Genomic DNA, 24,738 nt, shown 5'->3' with positions numbered 1-24,738 from the left:
CACTTCTCATATCCGTGAGATCAGAAAAAAAGTAGACATTCTGGTTCACCTCAGTACATTGCATGGTTCTTGAACACAAGCTGTCAAATCATCCGACTAGTTGTAAACAAACACATAATCTATACCTCTTAATTTGGGGGTAAAAATCTGAAATAATGTCTCACTGCATATAAGAAAACTGTTTAAGTACAACTGGTCTTGGTTTTGATTTAATTTATACATTTTAAAGTTCCCTGCCTCTTCCCATGTCCGTGCGAACTGTGATCGATGTTAACGACTGACACAAAATGCGCCTTCATTTCCTCTACATATGCACATTTGACTAACCTGCAGGTTTGTTTACAATCTATTTCCAGATGACAGCATTGACGTTGCTGAATACAATGTTGTTATTGCAGATATTGATACATCAAAACCACAGAAAAATGAGACCCAATGTAAAATATCAAATGGGCACATCCTTTGATTTTGATTTGATTTACTACCATTAATGACACCCGATAAAGGGGTCAGGCCAAAAAAAACAACACAGGATTAATACAACTCATGGAAGACAACTGGAACCCAGCTGATGCTTCTGTATTGTCATCTGCAGTTGGGAAGTCTATTCAAGCAGCAGCATGTCACAGCCTTCTACCTGTGGCTCTGTATCTTCATGGATCCCCGTGGGGGTCTGCATTGATCTCTAGCTGCTCTGTCTCTAATGACTTCATTTATGCATCTCAGGTAGCAAGAAGAGTGTATATATTTGTAGGTGTTCTTTATGTTATATTAACACTGAATGTGGAAATGTTCCTCCTTTTAGGTTTATTTCAAGTGCTAAACCGTTTTGTTTCCTTCCCAGTTTGGTTGAGTGTAAACTAAATATGATAGCACAGTTTATATAATTCCTAAATTACATTATATGCTTGTCCCCTATAAAAACCTAGAGATTAGATGAAACACACTGACATTGTCTGGACAAAAAACAGCTCTGAAAAGACCACTGCTCATCTCAGTACCTACACATGTTGTGACACTTAAGTTTTAATGTAAAGATAATCCTACTTTCCAGGAAGTCATGGTACTATAGAGTATGTAGATATTTGATTTTCATATTGTATAAAAATTAATGGAACCAAATGGCTGCCTGGAATGGCCAAACACAACACACCAGCCCAGTTAGTGCAGCTTCAGGGTGCTTTCACACCTCACCTGTTTGGTTCAGTAGGTGTGTGGTTTGGTTCATTTACGCTGGTGTGGAAGTTCAGAGAGCGGAATTGGTAATTCAGATAAAGATCTGGATTTAGTTTGAAAGAAGCTGTGATTGGGTAGAGTTGTGCTTTTATTGGTGGATCCAGATCCATCACATGATGTTGGCATCTTCTGGGGATGGTATGTGGTCAAGCTTGGTATCTACATCACCAAAGTAATTGAAGTGGTATGTATAGAAGGACTAAAAAAGCAGATGGCCTTTAACAAGAAACTTATTTGCCAGCAGACCTCAGCTCATGACACTACCACCTTTTACACTCGGGCCATTCTCTATTTTCTCCACATCAACACTTCTCTCCGATCTTTTCAGTTTCCTCAGAGCTGTCCAGATGGCTCTTCATATCGACGAGATATATATTTTGCAGGAGGAGAGTAATAGCAGCCCGGAGCAGCTATTGGCCGGTATACAAAATAGATTATTCAGCTAATTTCCCCCTGTGGCTATTCCTTTCAGTCCAGTGTAACATGAGCCCCATGCAGCTGAAATGACACTCCAGAGTCACCGCTATATGAGCTGCACTGACAGTCAGTTGTTCCCCTGCAGGGTCCTCAGAAATAATGTTCTTGCAGGGACAAAGCACAGAATAGGAGGCACGAGAGGCCTGATTGAACATACGTGATGGAACAAGTGACACAGGCCTGTAACTTAGAGCATATGTCCTAACATTATCAACCATTTTCCAGAGCTTCTTTTCATGAGTGGACATGTGATAGTTGCATGTGCAAGCTTGTGCAAAGCTCATGAGCAGACAGTTCCAAATCACTACTCATGGTCAAAATCTTCACAGGGTCATATTTATAGTCGTTTTCATTGGCGCTTTCATTTTCACATGTAATAACTGAATCAGATTCTGAGCTGTCTTTCCACCACCACCAGAGGAGCAATTAACTCTAAAATGCACTGAACGGCTGCATAAATTAGCCCTGTCGATATTATAGTGCAACAGGAAATCACTTTAAACGGCTTTTTCCCTTTTGATTCTCATTTAAAAAACACCCAGATTTTGTCAGTGAAAGCTGAAAGCAATGAATCTTATACACAGGTTTTGATTACCAGGCGACAACTCCTGATGACCTTACTATAAATTAAATACAGTTTTACTGTTTACAATGTTCAACCATTCTTGTAAAAAAGCTGAAGGTCTTGCTTACCGATCATCATCCTCAGCCAACGCCACCTTCTCAAAGTGGACATGTAGTCTCTGGCCCTCAGGAGCCTCCAGCAGCCAGTGGCAGGTCAGGTTGTTGCTATAGTTGCTGGGAAAACCAGGAGAGACGATCCGGCCAACTGTGACGTTCTTGATCAAACCACCACAAGCAGCTGAGGGAGGAAAAGGAGGGAAGGTGAAGATGAAATGCAAAACTTTAGAAAAAGCGCTATATTAAATTCAAGTATTATAATTATTATTATTAAAACTACATACGTTTAATGTCAACTTCTAATTCATGAGCAGGTCCTGAGAGCATCAGCAGATCATAGATAACCTTATTTGACCAAATTAAACTCTGGTGTCAGTAGAGACAAACAGGAAGTAGAGCAGCCCAGAAAAAACATGGATGCTGTTCTTTTTCTATGATTGAACCAGAAAGCTCTTTCCATATGAGCTGTGAAATTATTGTTGAAAGGTTGTTTGATCAAAGAAAATTACAAGAAAACAAAATGGACCAATAAAGGCTGTAATTCACTATAATGTACATTTCCACAGTCATGTCATACTTTCTGCTGCTCCAACTTTCTCTTTTTTTAACACAAGAACAGTTAACTTTTTGACATTGCTGTCACAAACAGCTTCATTGTGCACAAGGAGCTCAGCAAGAGTCAGGAGAAGAGACCAATGACACACCGGGCTTTCCAGGAGGAGCTGTGTGCAAAGCTGCTCGACGTGCCACTGGCTGGCCCACCTAAGCCCCCCACTCAAGGCCACTTTCCGGTTCCCACCAACCAAAACGAGGACACTGAAAAAAGACGGTCGGCAAGCATCGGGAGGAAACAGTGCACTCTCTGCCATAAAAGAACACCCTGGAAGTGTGAGGAGTGCAATATTGGGCTGTGCTTTCAGCTTACCCGGAACTGTTTCAGAGATTACCACAAAAACTAAAAAAACGCCTGGACATGGACCAACAAAACATGCTGTAGCATTGGCTCTGAAAAAAACATATTTTTTGCCTAGATGTAAAACTAAATAGCTATTTTGTGTAATCTCAAAAGCTTTGCTCAAGGTAATTTATAATTGTTTATAAAGAGAAATCTGATGCAAATTCAAATCTGTTTCTTTACTTTTTTGTTATTACACACTGTTTTAGCATGTATAACAAAAATCTGACAAATACTTGCCAGATTTTGAAAGATACAGTTCTCCTGAAAAAAAGGAGCAAAATAACTTTGCCAAAAGAACATTTTTTGACATTTATTGATAAATAAGAAAAAAAAGGTCCAAACAGACTGTTAACATTACAGATCTTTTTTTTTACTTTTTATTTTGTGTTTTCATCACATCAGAGTCCTCCTTGACATCAAAAAATAAACAAGCATGATAAAGCAGGTACCAAATAGTCAAAACGGTGGCGTTTAGTGTCGGTAGTCTAAATACGAGTATAAATTCTAACTCTTACATACATGAACATCCAGACTAACAGATGCCCATACACTTACGCAGCAGTCTACACACATACCCGTACAGCATACCCGTATGCTCCCTCCTCCATGTACTCACTTCAACATACACACTCCACCAGGAGGGCTCAGCAAGGAGGGGGGGAGGACCGAAACGCCCAACCAAGTACAGTTAAATACAATTAAGTAATACATGCATTAAGTACCAAAAATGAAGTAAATAACCAATGAGGTAAAAAAAAAAAGAAAAGAATAATACAAAATAGAAGAAAATGAATATATATATATATATATATATATATATATATATATATATATATATAGTAAAATAAAAATATACTGAAATGAAAGGAAGCTGACATTCATATTCGGGCAGGGTTTACAAATTGACAGCAGTGATATTCTGGTGGTAGAGCTTGGTTTTGTTACTCCATCATATCTAGGTATAGTGTAACCGAAGTCCATCGTCTTGTGAAGGTATCCGTTTTCATTTGTAATTTTGCAGTCATTTTTTCCATTATGTGGACCTGTTTTAATCTCTGTCTCCATTGAGTTATTGATGGTGGGTTTACAGTCTTCCAGTTCACAGTTATCGTTTTCCTGGCAATAATTAAAAGAATATGCAAAATATACCTCCCATCAGTGTCCCCTAAATGCTTCGGTATGGACCCCAGCAGAAATATTAGTGGCTCTAAGGGTACCTCCACTTCTATAATTTTATTGATTTCTGTTTTAATGTTTTTCCAGAACCCTCTAACTAGTGGACAGTCCCAAAAGATATGCGCATGATCTCCTATTTTTCCACAATTTCTCCAACATAGTGAAGCCAGTGGATCAGTCCCAAATGAGGAGATTACAAGAAGTGTGTAGAAATATCTCATTTTTAATTTCCAGTCGAATTCCTTCCATAATGGGCTGTTGATTCCTTTATGGCATGTGCTGCACATGTCTTCCCATGTGTTGTCCTCAATTATAACATTTAGTTCCAATTCCCACTTTTCTTTAATGTTCAATGTATTTTGTCAGCTATAATAAGCCTTCCATATATGTGGGAGACATGTTTTTAAGTTGGAAAGCATTTTTCTGTTATACTAATAAAATAGTCTTCCATTACATTAGGATTTCTTCTGACTGACTGTCGGTCTTTATGGTTTGTAATATAGTGTCTCATTTGAAGGTACTTATACAAGTCCTTTGATGGAAGTGAATATTGCTCTTGCAGCTGAGAGAAGGATTTGAGTTCTGTTTTGTCAAATAGTTGATTGATGGTTTTAAGACCTCTATCAGCCCATCTTCTAAAACCACTATCCCATATAGAGGGAGGGAATTCTATGTTGCCTACAAGTGGCATAGCCCTTGAGAGTGAGCTTGAACCTTCAAGTGTTTTTTTTTTATTATTGTCCAAATCTTCAGTGTGTGTTTTATCCATTCGTTTTCAATTTTGTTAAGGGATTTTGTGTCAATAAAAGGCAATGTTGATATAGATATACCCTTAGCTGTGCTTTGTTCTATCTGGGTCCATCCTATCTCCTGGTTGTTTCCAATCCATGCCACTATAGCTGTTAGTTGTGCTGCCCAATAATATCATTTAAAATTTGGTAGGCCCAGGCCTCCTTTATCTTTGGGCAGAAACATTTTTTTAAGCCTTATCCTGGGTCTCTTATTCTGCCAGATGAATTTTGAGATTATTTTATTTAGCATGTTGAAGGTAGAAACCAGTACTGCCACAGGTAGGGACTGAAACAAAAAGAGGAGTCTGGGTAACACATTCATTTTCACTGTCTCTGCTCTACCAAACAATGAGAGGGGAAGGATTTCCCAACGTGACATATCATTTTTTATTTGTTTGATTATCTTATTATAATTGGCCTCAAACAGCTGTGTGGGGCTTGGTGTAATATTAATTCCCAAATATCGGAATCCTTGTTTAGACCAGTGAAAGGAAACATCCTCATTCAACTGGGTGGGCCAGATTCCACTTATCATCATCGCCTCTGATTTGTTTTCATTAATTTTATACCCTGATACTGAGCCGTATTTGTGCAGACACTGCATAAGTGCAGGATTGGAGAGAAGAGGGTTTTTTATAAAAAGCAAAATGTCATCTACAAACAGAGCTATTTTATGATCTGTTCCGCTGTCATCCACTATTCCTTGAATTTGTATATTTTGGCGTATAGCTTCTGCTAGAGGTTCAATGCTAAGTACAAAGAGGACGAGTGACAGTGAATCCCCCTGTCTCACGCCCCTCTCCACTTTGAAAAATTCTGAGCAATGACCATTCACTCTGACTTTTGATCTTGGGTCTCTGTAGAGCAGGCTGATCCAAGTAACACATTTTTCTCCAAAGCCCATCTCTATCAGTGTTTGTTCCAGGAATAGCCAGTCCACTCTGTCAAAGGCCTTTTCAGCATCTAAACCGAGAAGTAGTGAATGTTGTCTGTTTCTTGACGCTATTGATTGTAAATTTAGGGCTTTTCTTATGTTGTTTGTTCCTTGGCGGCCTAAGATAAATCCTGTTTGGTCTGGTTTTATTACTTTTTTTTATATATTTTTGGGTTCTGGTAGCCAGGATGGAGGTCAGGATTTTGTAGTCTACGCATAAGAGGCTTAATGGGCGGTAGCTGGTACATTGTATGGGATCTTTTCCTTCTTTATGTATGACCGTAATGATGGCTTCGGACCATTTCGGTGGATCTCACGTTTTTAGTACATAATTATATACTTTGCATAATATAGGGGTGAGGTCATTCACAAAGGCTTTGTAATATTCTCCAGCAAATCCATCCAAGTTCCTGGCGATTTGTTGTTTTTTTAATTTAGCGATGGTTTCTTTAATTTCATCTTGTGTGATGGGATCTACTAATTTGGTTGCTTCCTCATTCGACATTTTGGTCATTTTAAGGGGTTTCAAAAACTCCTCTATTTTCTCTTTCTTTGATTCTTGTTCTTGACTCTTATATAATTGTTTATAATATTTCGCAAAAGCATCTGCTATTTTCTGAGGTGTAGTCTCCAGACCGTTAGATTCAGGGTTTTTTATTTTAGGAATTGCACAGTTAGATTGGGCTTTCTGGAGTTGAAAAGCCAGCAACCTGCTAGCTTTATTTCCCATTTCATAGTGTTTTCTGTTGATATACATGAGAGCGCCTTCTGCTTTATATGATAGTTTCTCCTCCAACCGTAGCCTAACTTCCTTGAGCTTTTTAAATGTATCATCTTTTCTATGTATCTTGTGTTCTCTCTCTAGTATTTTTAGTTCAAGTTCCAGTTCTTGTTGTTTCACGAGTCTTTGTTTCTTTATTCCTGAACCTATAGAAATAATTTCCCCCCTCATTGTAGCCTTTCCTGCGTCCCATAGTATTGAGGGAGAAACATTACCATCATCGTTTATGGCAAAGTATTCAGATAGACCAGATTGTATTTCTTGTTTGGTTTGAATATCTGCCAACAATGAGACATTGATCCTCCAGTATCTAATGGGATTCTCTAGTCCTAAATTTATCTTCATAACAACCGGACCATGGTCGGAAATTGTAATTGGTTCGATTGTACTTTCTTTTACTCGATGTATGTCTCTCTTTGACATGCAGAAATAGTCTATCCTTGAATAGCTCCCATGTACTTGGGACATGAATGTGAAATCTTTCTCCCCCGGATGAAGATGTCACCAGACATCCACTAGGCCTAGCTCCTTCAACATATCTGATAAGTCCTTAGACATTCTAGACTGGGGTCTTATTATTGCTGGTAATTGGTCTAAATTGGCATTCAGTGTACAGTTAAAGTCTCCTATAAGTAAAATCCCTTCACCTTTATCAGCAACTCGAGCCGCAATCTTTTTAAAGAAAAATGGACAGTGTTCATTTGGGGCATATATATTGAATACGGTTATCTTTATGCCTCCAATAGTTCCACTCACCATTACATAGCGGCCCTCCACATCTTGAAAAGTTTTCTCATTACTGTAGTACACTGATTTACTAAACAGGATAGCTACCCCTCTTTTCTTCCCCTTCTTACACGATGCGCTATAGACCTGGTCAACCCACTCTCTTTTTAGTTTTAGGTGTTCTGCTTCAGATAAGTGTGTTTCCTGGATTAGCGCTACCGAACAGTTCATTTGTTTTAGTTGCCCTAGAATTTTTTTTCTTTTAATTGGGTTGTTAATTCCTTTTATATTGTAGCTGATGAAATTCAGGTTAGCCATAGTCTCTACCTATTGTTCTAACATGGTCTCTTTTCTGCCTCGGTATGAATGTCAGGAAAAACAAAAACAAATAATAAAAATAAAAAAATAGACTAAAACTAAACTTGATAACGTCTGTCAAGAAAGATATTAGAATAACATACATCATATATAACTGAACTTCCACGTTTCCATTCAGACAGTGTTTGAACTCTAATGCCGTGTTCACACCAAAACAGTTGCGAATTTTCGCAACGCCACTTCGCCTATATCGCGCCGCAGGTGAAAAATTCGCTCTATGTGGTTAATCCGTTTTTTCGCAACCATCGCTGGGGTAAGGGGGCGGGGCTTATCTCTGTCTTGAAAACGTTTACTATTTCCTTCATCCACCAGGTAAATAACCACTAGTTCTGCTTTATACTTGTTGAGGAAGTCCCACACACGTCGGAACATCAACCACCCCGTGTCTGGGTTCATAACATTATCCGTAGTCGCACACAGCTCCGATTCCTCCAGGACGAGTGTCTGAGTGAAGCCGTTTCCAGCGCTCCTTCAGCGGGCCAGCAGTTCCATTCAGTAACGGCGGTGATGCCGGGCGGAGCTTCTCAACACTGATTGGCTTTCGCAACTCCGTGTCATGCGAATTATTCGCTGGAGTTGAAATATTTGAACGCCAGCGAAAAAGCGGAAAAGCGGCGTTGCGACGCCGTTTCGCTTCTATCGCGGCGCCCGGCGAAAAATTCGCTTTTTCGCAACCTAACGCGGCTGTGCATTGACTAAACATGTAATCTGGACGTGCGAATATTTCGCAACTGTTTTGGTGTGAACACGGCATAACTGTGTCCGCTCCCCCTTGGTTTTGGGGCAGAGAGGCGTGACCTACACTCTCTGTGGGAACAATGCACCTAGTGCAAGTATGACCGATATTACAATAGCTTGTAAGAAAGGTCTAAGTGAGTGTGGACCACTCATAGAACGTCAAAGCAGAACATCCGTCTGGACTTTATATCATAGAGCTTTATATAAATTTGTGACATGTATGTGTGATTCAATCACATAGTGTTAAGTGTTTTTCAGTGTCTTTGGCACATTGTCAAGCTACCTTTATTCTTGTAGTTGGTTAGTTGTCTCCTTGCAGAAGAGCTTTGAGGTCTGATGACGGCAGTACTGTGTCTCTCTTTTCCTTGGTGTTGCTCCTCCAGCCGTCATGGATCTGCTCCTCGATCTAAATCTGGTGAGTAGTCTTGGTCGAAGAAGATCCGTGTGTCTTGGAAAAACACCTGTCCCTGGCTCCATGCTTGCTGTATGATCGTTTCTTTCACCGCTGCGTCAACAAATCTTACTATTATCGATCTTGGAGGAGCCGTTTCGTCTTTAGGTTTGGGTCCGAGTGAGCGGTGTGCTCTTTCAATCTTAATGTCAATTTCTGGTGGTAGTTTAAGTACCTTTTGTAGCAGCTGTTTCACGAATCCCGCGGTATCTTTTCCTTCACTTCCTTCTTAAATTTTAAAGATTCTTATGTTGTTCCGTCTCAGTTTATTCTGGAGGTCGTCAAATTTCGCTGTCAGATCCATGTCGCGGTGGAGCAGGTACCGTGGCGCTCTGCGGTGTTGCGTTGCTGTATCTTCGGCCGTGATGAGTCTTTCTTCTGTCTGTCCGATTCTTTCTTCGTGCTCCTTCACTTTGTCTTTAATGTCAGTAACCGCTTGTTCTAGTCGTTCTAGTCGTTCAAGAGACATGTTATTATGTCCATCTTGATTTTCTTTACGAAGTTTCTTCAGTTCTTCCAGTACGTCCATTTCCGACTCGGCTCCTCTGATAGCCGAACCCGAGCTAGCGTTAGTCTGGCTTGGAGGCTTCTGATTATCCTCCTTTTGCTTCGAGGTGTCTTGCCTATGGTAATTATTTTGTCTAGTACTCAAACTCATTATCTAGAGGCACTCTCTTCTTTACCATTTAACGTATACTTTAGGTTTAGTTGTCACATTTCTTGTTTTTGTCCGACGGAGCTCTGCTACAACTCAGCTGGTCATGTCGTCACCGGAAGTCCAACATTACAGATCTTAAAGGGTTAAGTCCTATTTATCAGAGCAATCTCAGTTTGTATTTGTAAACGATGAAGCCTCGCTGACCACCAACGTTAGTCACGGAGTTCCACAAAGTTCTGTGCTTGAACCAATATTATTCACCTTATATATGCTTCCTTTAGGCAATATTATCAGAAAACACTCCATAAACTTTTATTGTTATGCCGATGATCCTCAATTATATCTATCGACAAAGCCAGATGAAACCAAACAGGTTGCTAAACTTCAAGTGTGTCTTAAAAACCTGGATGACCTGCACTTCCTGAAACTGAAGTTATTTTACTTGGTCCAGAACACTTTAGAAATCAACTTGATATAGTTTCTCTTGATGGCATTGCTCTTGCATCTAGCAAGAAACTGTAAAGAATCTTGGAGTTATCTTTGATCAGGACTTGTCCTGGGACCAAGTGTTTTACCTGCAGTTTCTCAGCCAAAAGTCTTCTTTCAAATGAGTGTTGGACTCCTGCTCGCTGCTGTCATATATCATGGGTGGCGCCTCGTCTGCCCGAGGAGACAGAGACACGGGAATGCGCAGCCTTGGGCTTGATGAGAATAGCCCTCCAGGAAGTTGTTTTTAGGGTGCTGATTGGATAAATTGTATGTCATTCATTTAATCAGTGATTGGCTAAACTGCGTATTAGACCCGTCTTCCTTTGGCAAAATCGATCTAGCCCCACAACGTGCACTAGCAGCAGAGACGTGCACGGGGCAGCTGAGAGGTGCATGAGCAAAAGAGGACAAGCAGGAAAAGCATATATTTGGCGCAGATATCCTGCCTTTTTTCACCTACGTAACATTTAAAAAAAAAAGAAATCAGGCACATCTTGTCTCAAAGCAATGCAGAACAATTGATTCAGGCATTTGTTACTTCAAGACTGGATTACTGTAACTCCTTACTATCAGGCTGCTCTGGTAAGTCCCTTGGGTCTCTCCAGTTGATCCAGAATGCTGCAGCTTGTGTACTAACGAGGACGCGGAAGAGAGATCACATTACTCCTGTATTAGCTGCACTAGCTCTCTGTAAAATCAATAATCACCTACAAAGCCTTAATTGGTGATGTACCATCACATCTTAAGGAGCTCATAGTACCATATTAAGATAAGATCAAATAAGATAATCTTTTATTCCAATGGGGGAATTGCAGGATTACTGCAGCAGTGCAAACAAGAGACATAGCAAATCAAAATCAAGTAATATAAATGAACAGTAAAACAGTAATATTACCCCACTAGAGAGCTGCGCTCACTGAATGCAGGGCTACTTGTAGTTTCTAGAGTCTTAAAAGGTAGGATGGGAGCCAGAGCCTTTAGTTATCAAGCTCCTCTTTTGTGGAACAGGTTCCAGTTTCAGTCTGTGGAGCAGACACAGTAACCTCATTTAAGAGGAGATTCAAGACTTTCCTCTTTGATAGCGCTTGTAGTTAGGGCCGTTTCAGGCTTAGTTAGGGCTGGCTCAGGTTTGTCCTGGTCCAACCTCTAGATATGCTGCTATAGGCCTAGACTGCTGGGGGAAATCTTAGGAAACATTGAGCTCCTCTCTCCTCTTCTCTCTCTCCTTCTGGATGAAGTCATGTCTCTTCTTGCACATTACTAACTCTACTTTTTCCAGGAGCCTCTGTGCTTCCTCGCCTCAAGTTTCCATGGATCGTGGCTGTCTGGAGCTGGTCCTGCTGATGCCCCTCCTCTCTACCTCCTTTTGGGCTGTACAATAAACTAAATTGAATTTCATTAGTTTTGATTGAACACATGCAAAATAATGATTATTATATTCCATTTAAGCCATGAGATCCCTCTGAAATCCGACACACTGCTCCTTTAACCCTTAGATGCATAAGTGGGTCAAAAATGACCCGATGAGGTTGTTTTCTTGAAATATCTTCGTAATGAAAAATTGTTATCATTTCATATTCCTGGTATTCCTCAAAAAACATGTTTTTGATATAATTCCATTTACATTTTTAACTTACCTGTTATACATTTTAAGAAATTGTAGTTTTTGTACTACTACCCCAAGCTTCCATAAGTGGGTCAAAAATGACCCGCGTGCATTTTCTATGGAATCCAATGGGAACCTTTGATTCTTATCAACTATGGCTGTCAGGAATACATTTGACTGTGGACCACACAGACTATATCAGAAGTGTCACCCCTCAGGAAGATTATTTTACACAGCAAGAGCTGATACGTGTAAGTATTATCTTCATATAGTATTGTGTGTGTCTTTCATGACAGTTATTATTATTTCTCAACAAATTAGCCTACTTTATAACTAAGTTAGCTAACATTACTATTACTATATGTAATGTGTGTGTGCACGTGTCATTCATAATTGTTGTGCGAAAGAGTATGATATTATTTCTCAACAAGTTAGCCTAGTTTATAACTAGCTAACTAAGTTAGCGAACATTACTATATGTAGTGTGTGTGTGCATGTATTTATTTATATAGCTACATATTGATCTATTGAAAACATTACTCTTATGTTTCCTCATCCAAGGTGTCATGGCTGCTAGATACACAACTGAAATGGTCCTACAGATGCTGATGAATGATGATGATGATGATGATGATGGAGAGGCAGTAACAGGGTTGAACTCCGAGTCTGACATTTCGGATGATGGGGACCCCGACTATTGTCCAGGTGGCAGTGGCTGTCATCCACCTGGAAATCCAACTGAACAGGATCAATCTGACTCAGAAGATTCCTCTTCTGTGTCCTCTGAAGACGAAAGTGTCCAAATCATGTCCAACAGAATGAGTCGGAAGGGCTCTTACTGGAGCGAGTTACCTCCCACCCAGGGCAGAACACAGAGCCACAATATCCTCAGAAGTCGGTCAGGGCCTGCACAAGGGCTTAGCACCACTGTCTCACCAAAAGATACATGGGAGCTCTTTATCACTGATGATATAATGCAAGAGGTGGTGAAGTGCGCAAACTTGGAAGGACGGAGAGTAGCAACAGCTAGAGGAAAAGAATGGAAAAATGTCACCAAAGATGAATTCATAGCCTTCATTGGATTGACCCTGCTTGCAGGAAGTGAGAAGAACTGGGATGTATCAGTCCGTGAGCTGTTTGGGAGTCCTCTACATAATCCCATGTACAAGGCCACTATGGCTATTGGAAGATTTGAAGACATTCGCCGTACCATGCGCTTTGATGATAAGAAGACCAGAGCCTTCCGACTGGAAACATATGGCAGCCATCCGCTATGGTTAATTTTCTTTTTCAAAAATGTTAAGTGTAAAATAAAGATATTTCAAACATGAAATCATTCTTCTGTGGTCCTAAATATTATACTAAATATTAGATTAGTGATCATTCTTAACCAAAATGACAAAAAATGGCATAAAAACACATAGATTCTAATATGGGTAATTTTTGACCCACTTATGGAAGAGTAGGGTCCAGTCACTCGTGCATCTAAGGGTTAAAAACCTGCTTAGAATTTAATTGAGGACTATTCCAACAATTCTGTATACTCAGAAACCACAGACCTCAACAGTTTCACTCAAACTGTGTTTCGTCAGATACATTGTCACGATGAAAATTGTTGACAGTGTGACTCGATACCATTGCAGATAGGTGCGAAAGTCATGGTCATGTAATTTGGATGAATCAAACATTTGAATTGACCAAAGACTTACTTTATACTGTAATTAGTTAGAAAGTGGATCAGATCCATCACCTTTGATTTTAAATTCAAGAGCTGCTTGTTGGGAACCGATAAGTGAGGTGAGAAAGATAACATTGTCAGAGATACAATCAGATATCAACACTCACAGATAATCCATCTACAGCTATGGAAAGGTGTGTGTGTGTGTGTGTGTGTGTGTGTGTGTGTGTGTGTGTGTGTGTGTGTGTGTGTGTGTGTGTGTGTGTGTGTGTGTGTGTTTTGTGTTCCAGCTGTTTAGGTCAAGGTTACTCATGCAGACAAAGCTTAATTAAAGCAGAGCAGGAAGAATAAACCCATTGGCATCCTGCCCAGCCTTCAGTAATCACACCACGATACACCTGCTTTATGTTCTGGCACGCACACACACACACACACACACACACACACACACACACACACACACACACACACACACACGGCAGAGATACAGATGTACAGCAACACAAACTGTCTGTTTGAAATTGCTTTCAGAGAAACATTCCCTGAGTAGTGCTTCAGAGTCGATCAGTGTGATCAGGAGTAAAATGGGCACTTCTTATTCATAGGAGCAAAGAAAGAAAAACATTCATCATCCACACACTCCTGTGGGAGTTCAGGTCGGGCTCTATCTATGCCTGTCATGCAAAAGGAGCAGAAGGTCCAACAGATAACTCTTAGCTGCAAGTCTTCTGAACAAATAACCAAACATTCTGTGACTGTTAATGGGAATTAAAAGGCTGGCGTGGGTCGACTGAAGCTTAGTTAACACCGATTCGGAAAAGCAAATAGTAATTATGCTAACAATGTCATGCTAATAATAACGCTTGTGTAATGATAGTTTTTTATGAATATGTTTAAATGAATTATAAAACATACAAATATAATTATATAATTCATTAATAAATAACAATTGCATTCATCAAATATCCATTGATCATCTGTTATCGATCCGAACTGACGTAGAGAGGGGGCAGGGTTCATCTGGACAGGTCACCAGACAATATAGACATATCACTGACACAGCGACAGACAAACATTTGCACTCAATTAACCTGAGCTACATGTCTTATGGACTAGAGGAAGAATACAGATAACCTGGAGGACACAAACTACTGTTGCCCTCTTGTTGTGAGGTGATAGTGCCAATCACTACACCACCGTGAAATAATATCTGATAATAACTGAGGAAATGGAGGATGAGCTGTGATTGTGTTTCCTTCTGCTTCTGGTTGCCTCACCTAGGCAGTGTGGTTCCTTACCGCACCAGTAGGGGGTGCTAGCATTGCGGCAGGTCAGCACACTGGAGCCTTGTAGCTGGTAGCCGGTGAAGCAGGAGAAGAAAGCCTCCCCTCCAGAGTGGAGACTGCTCACTGATACGTCACCGTAGAGAGGCCTCTGGGGGAAGACGCAGCTCAACACAAAGGCTGCAGAGACACAGACAGAGGAAGAAATGACAGAGTCAGATATAGAGAGATTTAAGACAGAAACAGAGAAAGAAACACAAAAGGGAGAGGGAATTAAGCTGTAAGAAAGTCAAATTTCAGCAAGAGCTGAGGTTTAGTTTCAGAAGTTGAAAGGACTCAGTGAAGCTAGTTTGAGCTAGTGGCCCGGGTGTCACAGAAAAAATGAGTTTCCTGCAAAGTTCCATACAGCCCTCAATAACCTCCAAGAATATATAAATCAAAAGAAAACCCTAGAAACTTCTGAAGTTTTTGATGAAATCCTGTGTAACAGCTGAAATGGGCCAAACTGTATCCTGGATGTTTATCAATTAGGTACATTCACTCATCCAGATGTTGGTGGCTGGGCATTGAGAGTGTACCAACCTGATTCAAGAGATTCACCCAAACTTCAAGCGTGAAAGTAGAAGGGACAAAAGCTTCATTTCAAAAAGCAGAACCTCTCTCCTCAGTGAATGTTATGAATTCCAGGCTTTTTCAAACACAAGAGCTGAATAATAGCGATGGAAATGGGTCCAGAATCATTTCGGAGTCTTCTACAATAATGTCATTACCATTTAAAATATTGCAAAATCCTAATTTGTGCATATGTGTTTGTGATGTCACCTTTTTCTAAGGTCTCCCCCCGTGCACTTCGTACCAGTGGGAAGGACAACTGAAATCTCAAATGTGGAACTACCAAAAGAGTTTGCAGTTAGACAGTACAATTAGAAATAGAGGCATGTCTCTAATAAACATGCAGGATATCTTGTAACTGGTTATTGATTTCAGACATATTCTCTTATTATGGATGTAGCAGCTAATCTGCCAGCTTTGCTCACCATGTGAGATTCTTTAACTATCATACTCTGCTATATATATTCTAATACTGTATTCATAGGACCTTTTTGTAATTGTGACAGAAACCCCACATGCCCTGACTTTCCAAACTGCCACAGTCAAATAGATTTTTAATTAAGCCGTCTGCTTAAACAGAGGTAAATAAAACAACAAATGTCCCATGGAAAATATACAGCAACACCACATTGACATTTAGTGTATCAGTTTCCCCTTGTGGCTACCACCATCTAGTCCGCACGTGCACGTGCACGCACGCACGCACACACACACACACGCGCACACACACACACACGCACACGCACATGCGCACACACACACAGTGTGGAACGTGTGCAAGCTGGCTCTCAGGTGCCCAGTTAACTAACTGGCTTTTTTTATTGCCACCGATTTGTCTCCCTTCAGGCTCCTGGCGTTCAGCCAAACATATTCATAATATATTCTGCTAAAGATTCTGCTCCATCTCACTGTAATTGTCCTAGTTGTATTGTTAGCCCTTTGATGGCTTGGCTTTAGTGCTGCTATTGATTCTGTCTGTTGGGGACAGCGCTGTGGAAAGCGAGGAAATATGTAGGGAGATTAAATAGGCCAATGAATGACAACCTCCAACCTCGGCCGCCTCCGACACTCTGTTAGAGCTGAGGGGTGTTGGACAGCTCTATAGTGTCTCACAGAAATAGACATAAGAAGAGAAGTTGGTCTTTATAGTATTTCTCATTAGAGCAACATCCCAGAGTAGTGCAGCCATAGCAGCAGCTGCTGGAGCTGTGTCCTATCACTCCCTGAGCTAGTCATTACCATGGTCAGCTGCAGCTATTAATATCCAGGCCAACCAAAAACTACGAAGCTCATAGGCTCACTGGAGACTAGAAAAGAAATAAAAGAGCCATCATGGTAGCATTGTGGCATCATAACACTGGTGCTAACAGGGAGCTTTCACTGAGACAAATTGCCTTGCAGCAGTAAAATGCCTGCTGAATGCTACGTCACTTTGTCTTGTCTTTGTAGACCTTAAGGCCATATATCATGTTTTGGTTGTAATTATTGATAATCACTGCTTTCATTTTTTTCTTTATCATACAAGAGGGTATAAGTTGACCTACAGTTCAACGCATCATAGTTTGGGTCTTCAAAATGGATGAGTAGCAAATTATAAAAAAGCTGAACATCTGAATTTGAAGAGTCTAATCTGTCCATAGCTATATTACAGGGTCCAATTTATGAAGTTCTAGCTTGCATCCCACAGTGGTGTGAACTTAAAAACAAATGAGTACAATATAAAACCAACAATACAAGTACTACAGGACAGAACATATGAAATGGAAAGTCAAACTGAGTCAGTGGGCCTCACACAGCAAAATTCTTCAGCAACCTTTTTCCTAAAGAGAGGCAGTCGTGGCTCAAGAGGTAGAGCAGGTTGTCCACTAATGGGATGATAAATGATCAATTCCTATGGCCAAAATGACTTCTACGAGCTGTGCCATCGGTGTGACAGTGTGTATGGATATTTGATTAGATCTTGATGAGCAGGTGGCACTTTGTATGGCAGCCCCTCCAATGTGTGTGTGTGTGTGTGTGAATGTTGACGTAAAGCGTTTTGGGTGGTCGCTGGTATTCTTTGCCTACCAGCTCCTAGCTAGCAGTCAGACAGGTTGGTTTAATTCACTCCCTCTAGATCAGGGGTGCCCAATACGTCGATCGCGATCTACCAGTCGATCGTGGAGGTAGTGCGGGTAGATCGCATGCCATTTAAAAAATAATAATAATTAAAAAAATTTAAAAAAACTTTAGCGACAAAACCCAGCTCCCAGTGTGCAAATTAATGTCAATCACTACGGACGCTGCGCCCGCAATGGTTGGCCGCTTGAATGGATGTATTGCCAATTACAGGGAGATGTTTTCCCCGACTTCCTTAATTACCACTGCATAATACACCAACAAGCATTATGCGCTACAACGCTAAACATGAAAGAGATCACGGATGTGGCAACAAAGATCGTCTAATCGAGCGAGAGCTCTTCAAAAGACGGATGTTCTGTGCGCATCTGGAGAAGGACTGCAGCCACTCTGACTTCCTGCTGCACACTGATGTGAGATGGCTTATAGAGCTCTGTCCGGAGATACAGGAGTTTCTCCATGTTGTTAAACATGCAGAATACAACCAACTAAGAGTATGTCAATATGCTCACGTTTCTGAATTACAATTTAAACCGTGTGTAAATTGTGTGTTCCCCTGAAGGAGGGAGCAGCAAGACGTGGGACTGTAATAAGTCATTTTGATTTACTTTTAAACCCTTGCGCTTTAATTATCGGGTAGGATGGACAATTTTTTTAAACTTTTGGACTTTGAATGGCACTTGCAGCCCAGTTATTCTTTAGTTATTTTGGCTATGTTGAGTTACCTTTAAAGCTTTATTTGTACTTTTTCTTTATTTTTAAAGCATATTTGCACTTTAATTTGTATTACTATTTAATGTATTTGTTATGATGATGTTCTGATGTTCAGATCTTGTTACTCAAATACATTTGAAGTTCAAATTCCAACATTTTGAGTTACTATTCTTAATTTGCTATGGGAAATAGTCATTAGATTAGTCGATTAACCGAAAAAAATAGTCAATAGATTAGTCGTTTATGAAAATAATCGTTAGTTGCAGCCCTAGAGTCAGCCTTTTCCCACATGAAAAAGTCCAAACACCGTTCCACCATGACTGATGACCATTTGGTCTGCCTGACGCTGACTACCAGCAGCTACTGTCCGGACTATGCAACCCTGCTGGTTCCATGCAGTGAAGTCATCAGAGCAAAATGTAATGACCAAAAATTTACAAAATTGTATTGTGTCATAAGGGTTCATGCAGTTATGCAAGGTACGACAATATTGTAAATATAAAGTATACTCTGTATATGTATACATTAATAATGCTTATATATATATATATATATATATAAGCATTATTAATGTAGGTGGATCTTTTTGACTTGGTCATTTTAAAAGTAGCTTGTGAGCCAAAAAAGTGTGGGCACCCCTGCTCTAGATTAACTAATATTTACAAATTCAAACTTTTTCTAAAAAGTTGAAAATGAGGGCAGGTGTTGTACCATGTTCAAATACTGGATGCCATCAACAAGGGCTGTAAAATGAAGAACTTTGACAGTAGTGATATCGAGTCAAATAAACTAAAACTAAGTAAATATGTGATTTAACAGAGTCTTAGTACTGACATTCTAGGCAAAAATCAAAAAGGCATCTAAGAGCAGTAAGCCATTCAGAAAATGAAGATGAGCCAGCATGGTTGCCTGCGCCAGGGCTGCCTTAGTGTCAGCAAAAGCCTTGTCCCTGCCCTCAGTCCAGTCCACAGCGTGCGTGGGTTTACCTTTCAAGGCCTCGTGCAAGGGCTGCATGAGCTGAGCGGCTCGAGGAATGAAACGGTGGTAAAAGTTCACCATGTCGAGGAACTCCTGCAGGGCCTTCACGGTGAGCGGGCGTGGAAACTGCGTGACCGCCTCCACCTTCGATGGGAGAGGCACTGCACCGTCCTTGGTGACTCTGTGTCCCAGGAAGTCAATGGTGGAGAGACCAAACTGGCACTTGGCAGGGATAACAATCAGGCCATGTTGGTTGAGCCGCTCGAAAAGCGTTCGGAGATGCGACAGGTGCTGAGATTTGGACGTGCTCGCCACCAGAATGTCGTCCAAATACACAAAAAGAAAAGGCAGGTCACGTAAAACAGAGTCCATGAGGCGTTGAAAAGATTGGGCGTTTTTAAGGCCGAACGGCATCCTTAAGAACTCAAAAAGACCAAACCGTGTAATCACCGCCGTTTTCGGAATGTCCAGTGAATGCATGGGCACCTGATGATAGCCCCGCACGAGGTCTACCTTAGAAAAAAAAAAAAAAAAACACCATACCGGCCAGGTGTGCTAAAAAATCCTGTATGTTCGGGACCGGGTATCGGTCAGGTGTCGTTGCCTCATTAAGTCGCCGGTAGTCGCCACATGGGCGCCAGCCGCCACCAGGTTTGGGGACGATGTGAAGGGGTGATGCCCACGGGCTGTCAGATCGTATAAAAGCAGAACGTGACAGCGTCGATAAAACGGCGGTTCTTAACATCCACCAACAGTCCATGCACAAAAAAAATCAGCGCCAAGGAGGGGAACGACGACATTTGCCGTGACAAAATCCCAGCCAAACCGATGCCCTCCGAAACGCAAGTCAATGTACCTTGTGCCATACGTGCGGATGGGGATCCCATTAGCCGCTTCCATCGGGGGGCCATGGCTGTTGGTCACCATGTCCAAACGGGATGCAGGCAGGATGCTCATCTGTGCACCCGTGTCGCACAGGAAACGCCGCCCGGAGATGTTGTCACGGATAAAAAGCAGCCTGCCTACGCGGCCATCACTCATGGCCACTAATGAGCGCCGGCCCTGGCGTTTCCCAACCCGCCGAAACTGCATGGTGAGCGGCATTTAAGAGCCTTCGGTCCAAACTTCTCATGATAGAAGTACAAGCCTGAAGATGACTGCTGCAGGAGCGACGTGCGTGGGAAAACGCGCGGCCATGACCAAGTGCCCTTGGCTTGCCAGGAAAAATGTATCAGCCTCTTCAGCCAGTTTTCTACAGTCAGTGATTGTGGTGTTGGCCAATGCAGCTCTGACTTGGGAAGGCAGCTGACGCAGGAAAAGTTGGATGAAAAGAAAATCGGCTCTGTGCTCACCCAGGAGATCTAGCATACGGTCCATGAGCTCAGACGGTTTGCTATCACCCAGTCCTTGGAGGGAGAAAAGCCTGCGACTTCTCTCAGCGTCGGACAGTTCAAAAGTCTGTAACAGGTGGGCTTTGAACGCTGCATACGGTGACCCACCACCCGGGTCACCGTTGAGTTACCGAGAGCCGACACAATGTAGTAGTACCGTGTTGCATCAGCGCAACGCGAACTGCGCCTCCGCCTGGGCAAACCACGCCGACTCTGACGATTCCCAGAATTGGGGGAGTTTGAGGGTAACAGCGTTCGCGGCCATGGTCGAGTCGTGTTTGCGAATACGCCGAGCAAACAAACATCAGGGTCACCAGTGAGGAACTTGCATTTAAAAGCAAAAGGCAATTCCTTCCGTTGAGAACACAAGTCGTGTCTCGTTTATTTTACATCTCGAAAAACATCACAAGATGGCGCTGCCCTCTAACCTAACAAGCATCGGGGCTTACATCATCAACCACAGCCGAACTCTTAAAAGGGACCGCGATCCCGGAACAGTAATACCTAAGTGTAAAACACATTACTTAAATAACTGCATGAAACAACAGTGTATAGAACCACACTAAGAACAAGGGTGAATTATGAAGTCACATTCACTACACTTGAATTCTTGTAAAAAGAAGTCAGTGTTGACTTGGTTTCACACAGAACACGATCTTCTGGGTGAAAGTCCTGTGTATGTTCGACCAGCCCTTTGTGGATTTCACGGTCTTTAAAGTACGCCAGTTGGTCTGATAATGAGGTGGAGGGTGCCATTGTGGCACGAACAGCACAACAAAAAGATAATTGAAAAATATATGTAGGATCTTTCAGACGTAAACTAATTATCATTTAAAGGGACACTGAAACGTTTACTGTAATTAATGTGTACATATTCGTTTCAGAACTACATCAACTATATTTCAAATGGTAAATATGTATTTTCCTACTTCAGTAGACCCTTTACTGTTTCCTCTGCTGCTCATGAGCTGCTTATCCAACTTATGAGCCCCAGACTGGCCATAAGCCAGCTCTATACAACTGATGTTGGCCTCCACTGTATCTAATCAGGCCTTGTGGCTACAGAGTAGATCACAGGACAAGAGCAATCATTTGAGATATTTATTAGTCCCCTGTAAGCTAGCGGATGTAAATTGAATTTATTTATTTTTTGCAGCCACATTGTGCTTTGATGTGAATTGGCTCCACTCGGATCAAACCTTATCTCTAATCTTGTTTGCTCTCAGCCCAGAGCATTTATTTCTGCTGACCATTGGCCTCACATTACTGTGAGGAACTGACACACTCTGCAGAGATTAATGCATCTGGCAGCTCCGTTCCCATGCTTCAGTCTTTAGCAGCTGGAATCTCTGTGCCACAGGCCACCATGGTTTTTATCATGGTTAATTTATGGTATGATTGTCTGAAAAGGTCACAGAGTCAAATGCCAGCCTAGTATAAACATTCTCCAGACATTATTTCAAATTTAAAGCAATCTGATTTAGGGTTAGCACAACATCCTATTCAAAACACCATCACCATCCTGTTATGTACATTTACTTATATGTGCATTGTATACATCCCTATATATCTTAAACAGAAATGTTAATGCTCACAAACTTAATCCTTGTATTTTTAACAAACATTGTTAATATAATCAGTGTTACACATATACAGCGGGTAAAGTAAGTATTGAACGTGTCACCATTTTTCACAGTAAATATATTTCTAAAAGGTGCTATTGACATGATATTTTCACCATATGTCGGTAACAACCCAAGTAATCCATACAGTCTTCCCATCTTGAAGCTTCTGTGGGAATTCTGATATTTAGCTCTTTCCATAGATGTTCTGTTGGATTCCAGTCAGCTGATTGGCTGGGCCAGTCTAGCATCTTTCTTTTCTTTCTCTGAAACCAGTTGAGAGTTTCGTTGGCTGTGTGTTTCCAGTGGCGGGCCGTGAGTTTTAGATCAAGGCCTTCAATGACGTGTGTCCACATCAGGTGCGGACTGGGGATGAAGAAAAAAAAAGTGTCCCGGGCAGTGGCGGTGCGTCAATAGAGGGTGCTAGGGCGCCGCCCCTCTTAAAATTTTGCGATCAAAAAAAATAATAAGAAAAAAATATTATAACTGTCAAAAAACATTATATACCAAATAATTTAAATACAAAATATACCGTGTTGACTCGCTAAATGTGTGTGGGAGACCGTAAGCCCCTGTCAACAACCACTTAAAACCAGTTAAATGTGACCAAATATAATATATCGCCGTTCATCATCACTGAGAAAAGCCCCTCCCCCAGTCGGGGCGGTGGAAGCAAGCAAACATTTCAGGGGCGTTACGGCAAGGACAGCTTCTCATTGGCGGATGAAACGCGAATCTTCGGGCGCACAAAAGTGCGCCCTAGCCAATGACATTGTTTCTTATTGCAACGTGAATGGACTATTCGTCGAATCAGAGACCTTTATCATTCCCTCACATCCCATATAGCTCCCACGTATCTATGTGAGCAACACTAGCAGAGTGTAGCAGACTTTGATTATGTCAGTATGGCGACTGAAAACTCTGTGGTATCTCTACGCGAAACACCGTTCAACCGACGATCAGATGTTGACAAGAAGAGGCTGAAAGAGTTGGGACTCGAACGTCCGGATTTAAAAGTTCAGCAGCAAAGCACTGACCCTGATCCCTGGACACACCAGGGAACGCTTTGCCTTCAAAGACCACCTCATCAGTGCCACCTTAATGCAGGACCCCCAGTTTAAATGTCTTTACAAGTAGTGGGGCCTACTCTGTCAAACACCCAATGTAAAATGTGATGCCTCTCTTTCTGAATCTATTCTGCTCTAAACCTCTTTCATGTGAGGGTGTGGGCACCTCTTTTTATTCTGTAAACCTCTGAAACTCAACCCAATGTTTCTTACACCATTCTGCTCTGAACCTCTCATGCCCAAAGTTACAGTATGTTGATAGTTGTTATTGGACAGTGTTGAGTACTGTGTTTTCTTGAAATAAAGCTCTTTTTTTTTTTAATATTCTACTCAAAACCTCTTTTCTTCTCATTGTGGAGTGCTATTTAAACCGCGCCGCCCAACTGCGCGCCCCCCCAAAAAAGAAAAAAAAAGAAAAATCACCAGCCGCCACTGGTCCCGGGAGTTCCTGTCAGACCGACCCGCGCGTGTATTGAACACGGCGCGTTCAATACAGACTCTCATGTGTGGACAGCAGACGCTCACTCTACTATACGGCCGATTTCTTCGCACTATTATGGCCATGGAGGGAGGTCACACGGTGTGGACCGACCCGCGGAGCTATTTTAACCGTATAAGCACCAAGCCCCCCGCGCCTATTTTCGAAAAACGTTTCCTTAATTATCTCCGCAACCACATGGTTGTTTAACTTCATCTAAATTGCGACAATACCGTAACCCTTGTGAGACGAGACATGTGGTTTACCATTTTTTATTTCCCCCTATTAGTACCTGTAAAGTCACAAAACCGCCGGAGTTTTTTTTTTCCTTTCTTTTTTCAGTGGGAGAGCTCACGCAGCGCGTCTCTGACACGCCCGACCGTCGCCCCACCGGGGACAAGAACCACACTCAGTTATAACATGACAAAACAATCCATGATAAAAAACAGCACACAACGCCACCGCAGATGAAACACAAAAAGCAACTCACCTGATGATGTTCACTCAAGACAAAGACCATCCGCCTATCCTTATTAACAAAAAGTTCAGCAACGCGGTTGTACGGTTTACGGTGCTTCAGTTCCACCAACAGGTGGCCATGGACCGGTGAGGACAGCCGAGCCTCCCAACCGCGCCCCCGGAAACCTCCTCGCGTTCTAGGGCAGAAAATATCCGCTCGACAGCAGCAGTTGACACCCCAATTCCACCACCAAGTCC

The 24,738-nt window shown here is 41.6% G+C and overlaps 1 protein-coding gene across 1 annotated transcript in view; it reads right to left on the bottom strand.

Moving 5' to 3' along the window:
* The window catches only part of sez6b (seizure related 6 homolog b), a gene marked incomplete at its 3' end in the record, with an annotated part of 158,689 nt that overhangs the window by 26,091 nt on the left and 107,860 nt on the right, over nt 1-24,738 (bottom strand). Inside the window, 2 exon segments of the mRNA XM_079225089.1 lie at nt 2,407-2,575; nt 15,036-15,221. Coding sequence (XP_079081215.1) covers nt 2,407-2,575; nt 15,036-15,221 — 355 coding nt within the window.

Source organism: Taurulus bubalis, assembly GCF_910589615.1.
Source record: "Taurulus bubalis genome assembly, chromosome: 10".
Classification (NCBI taxonomy): Eukaryota; Metazoa; Chordata; class Actinopteri; order Perciformes; family Cottidae; genus Taurulus; species Taurulus bubalis.
This window is presented reverse-complemented; position numbering and strand designations above follow the sequence as displayed.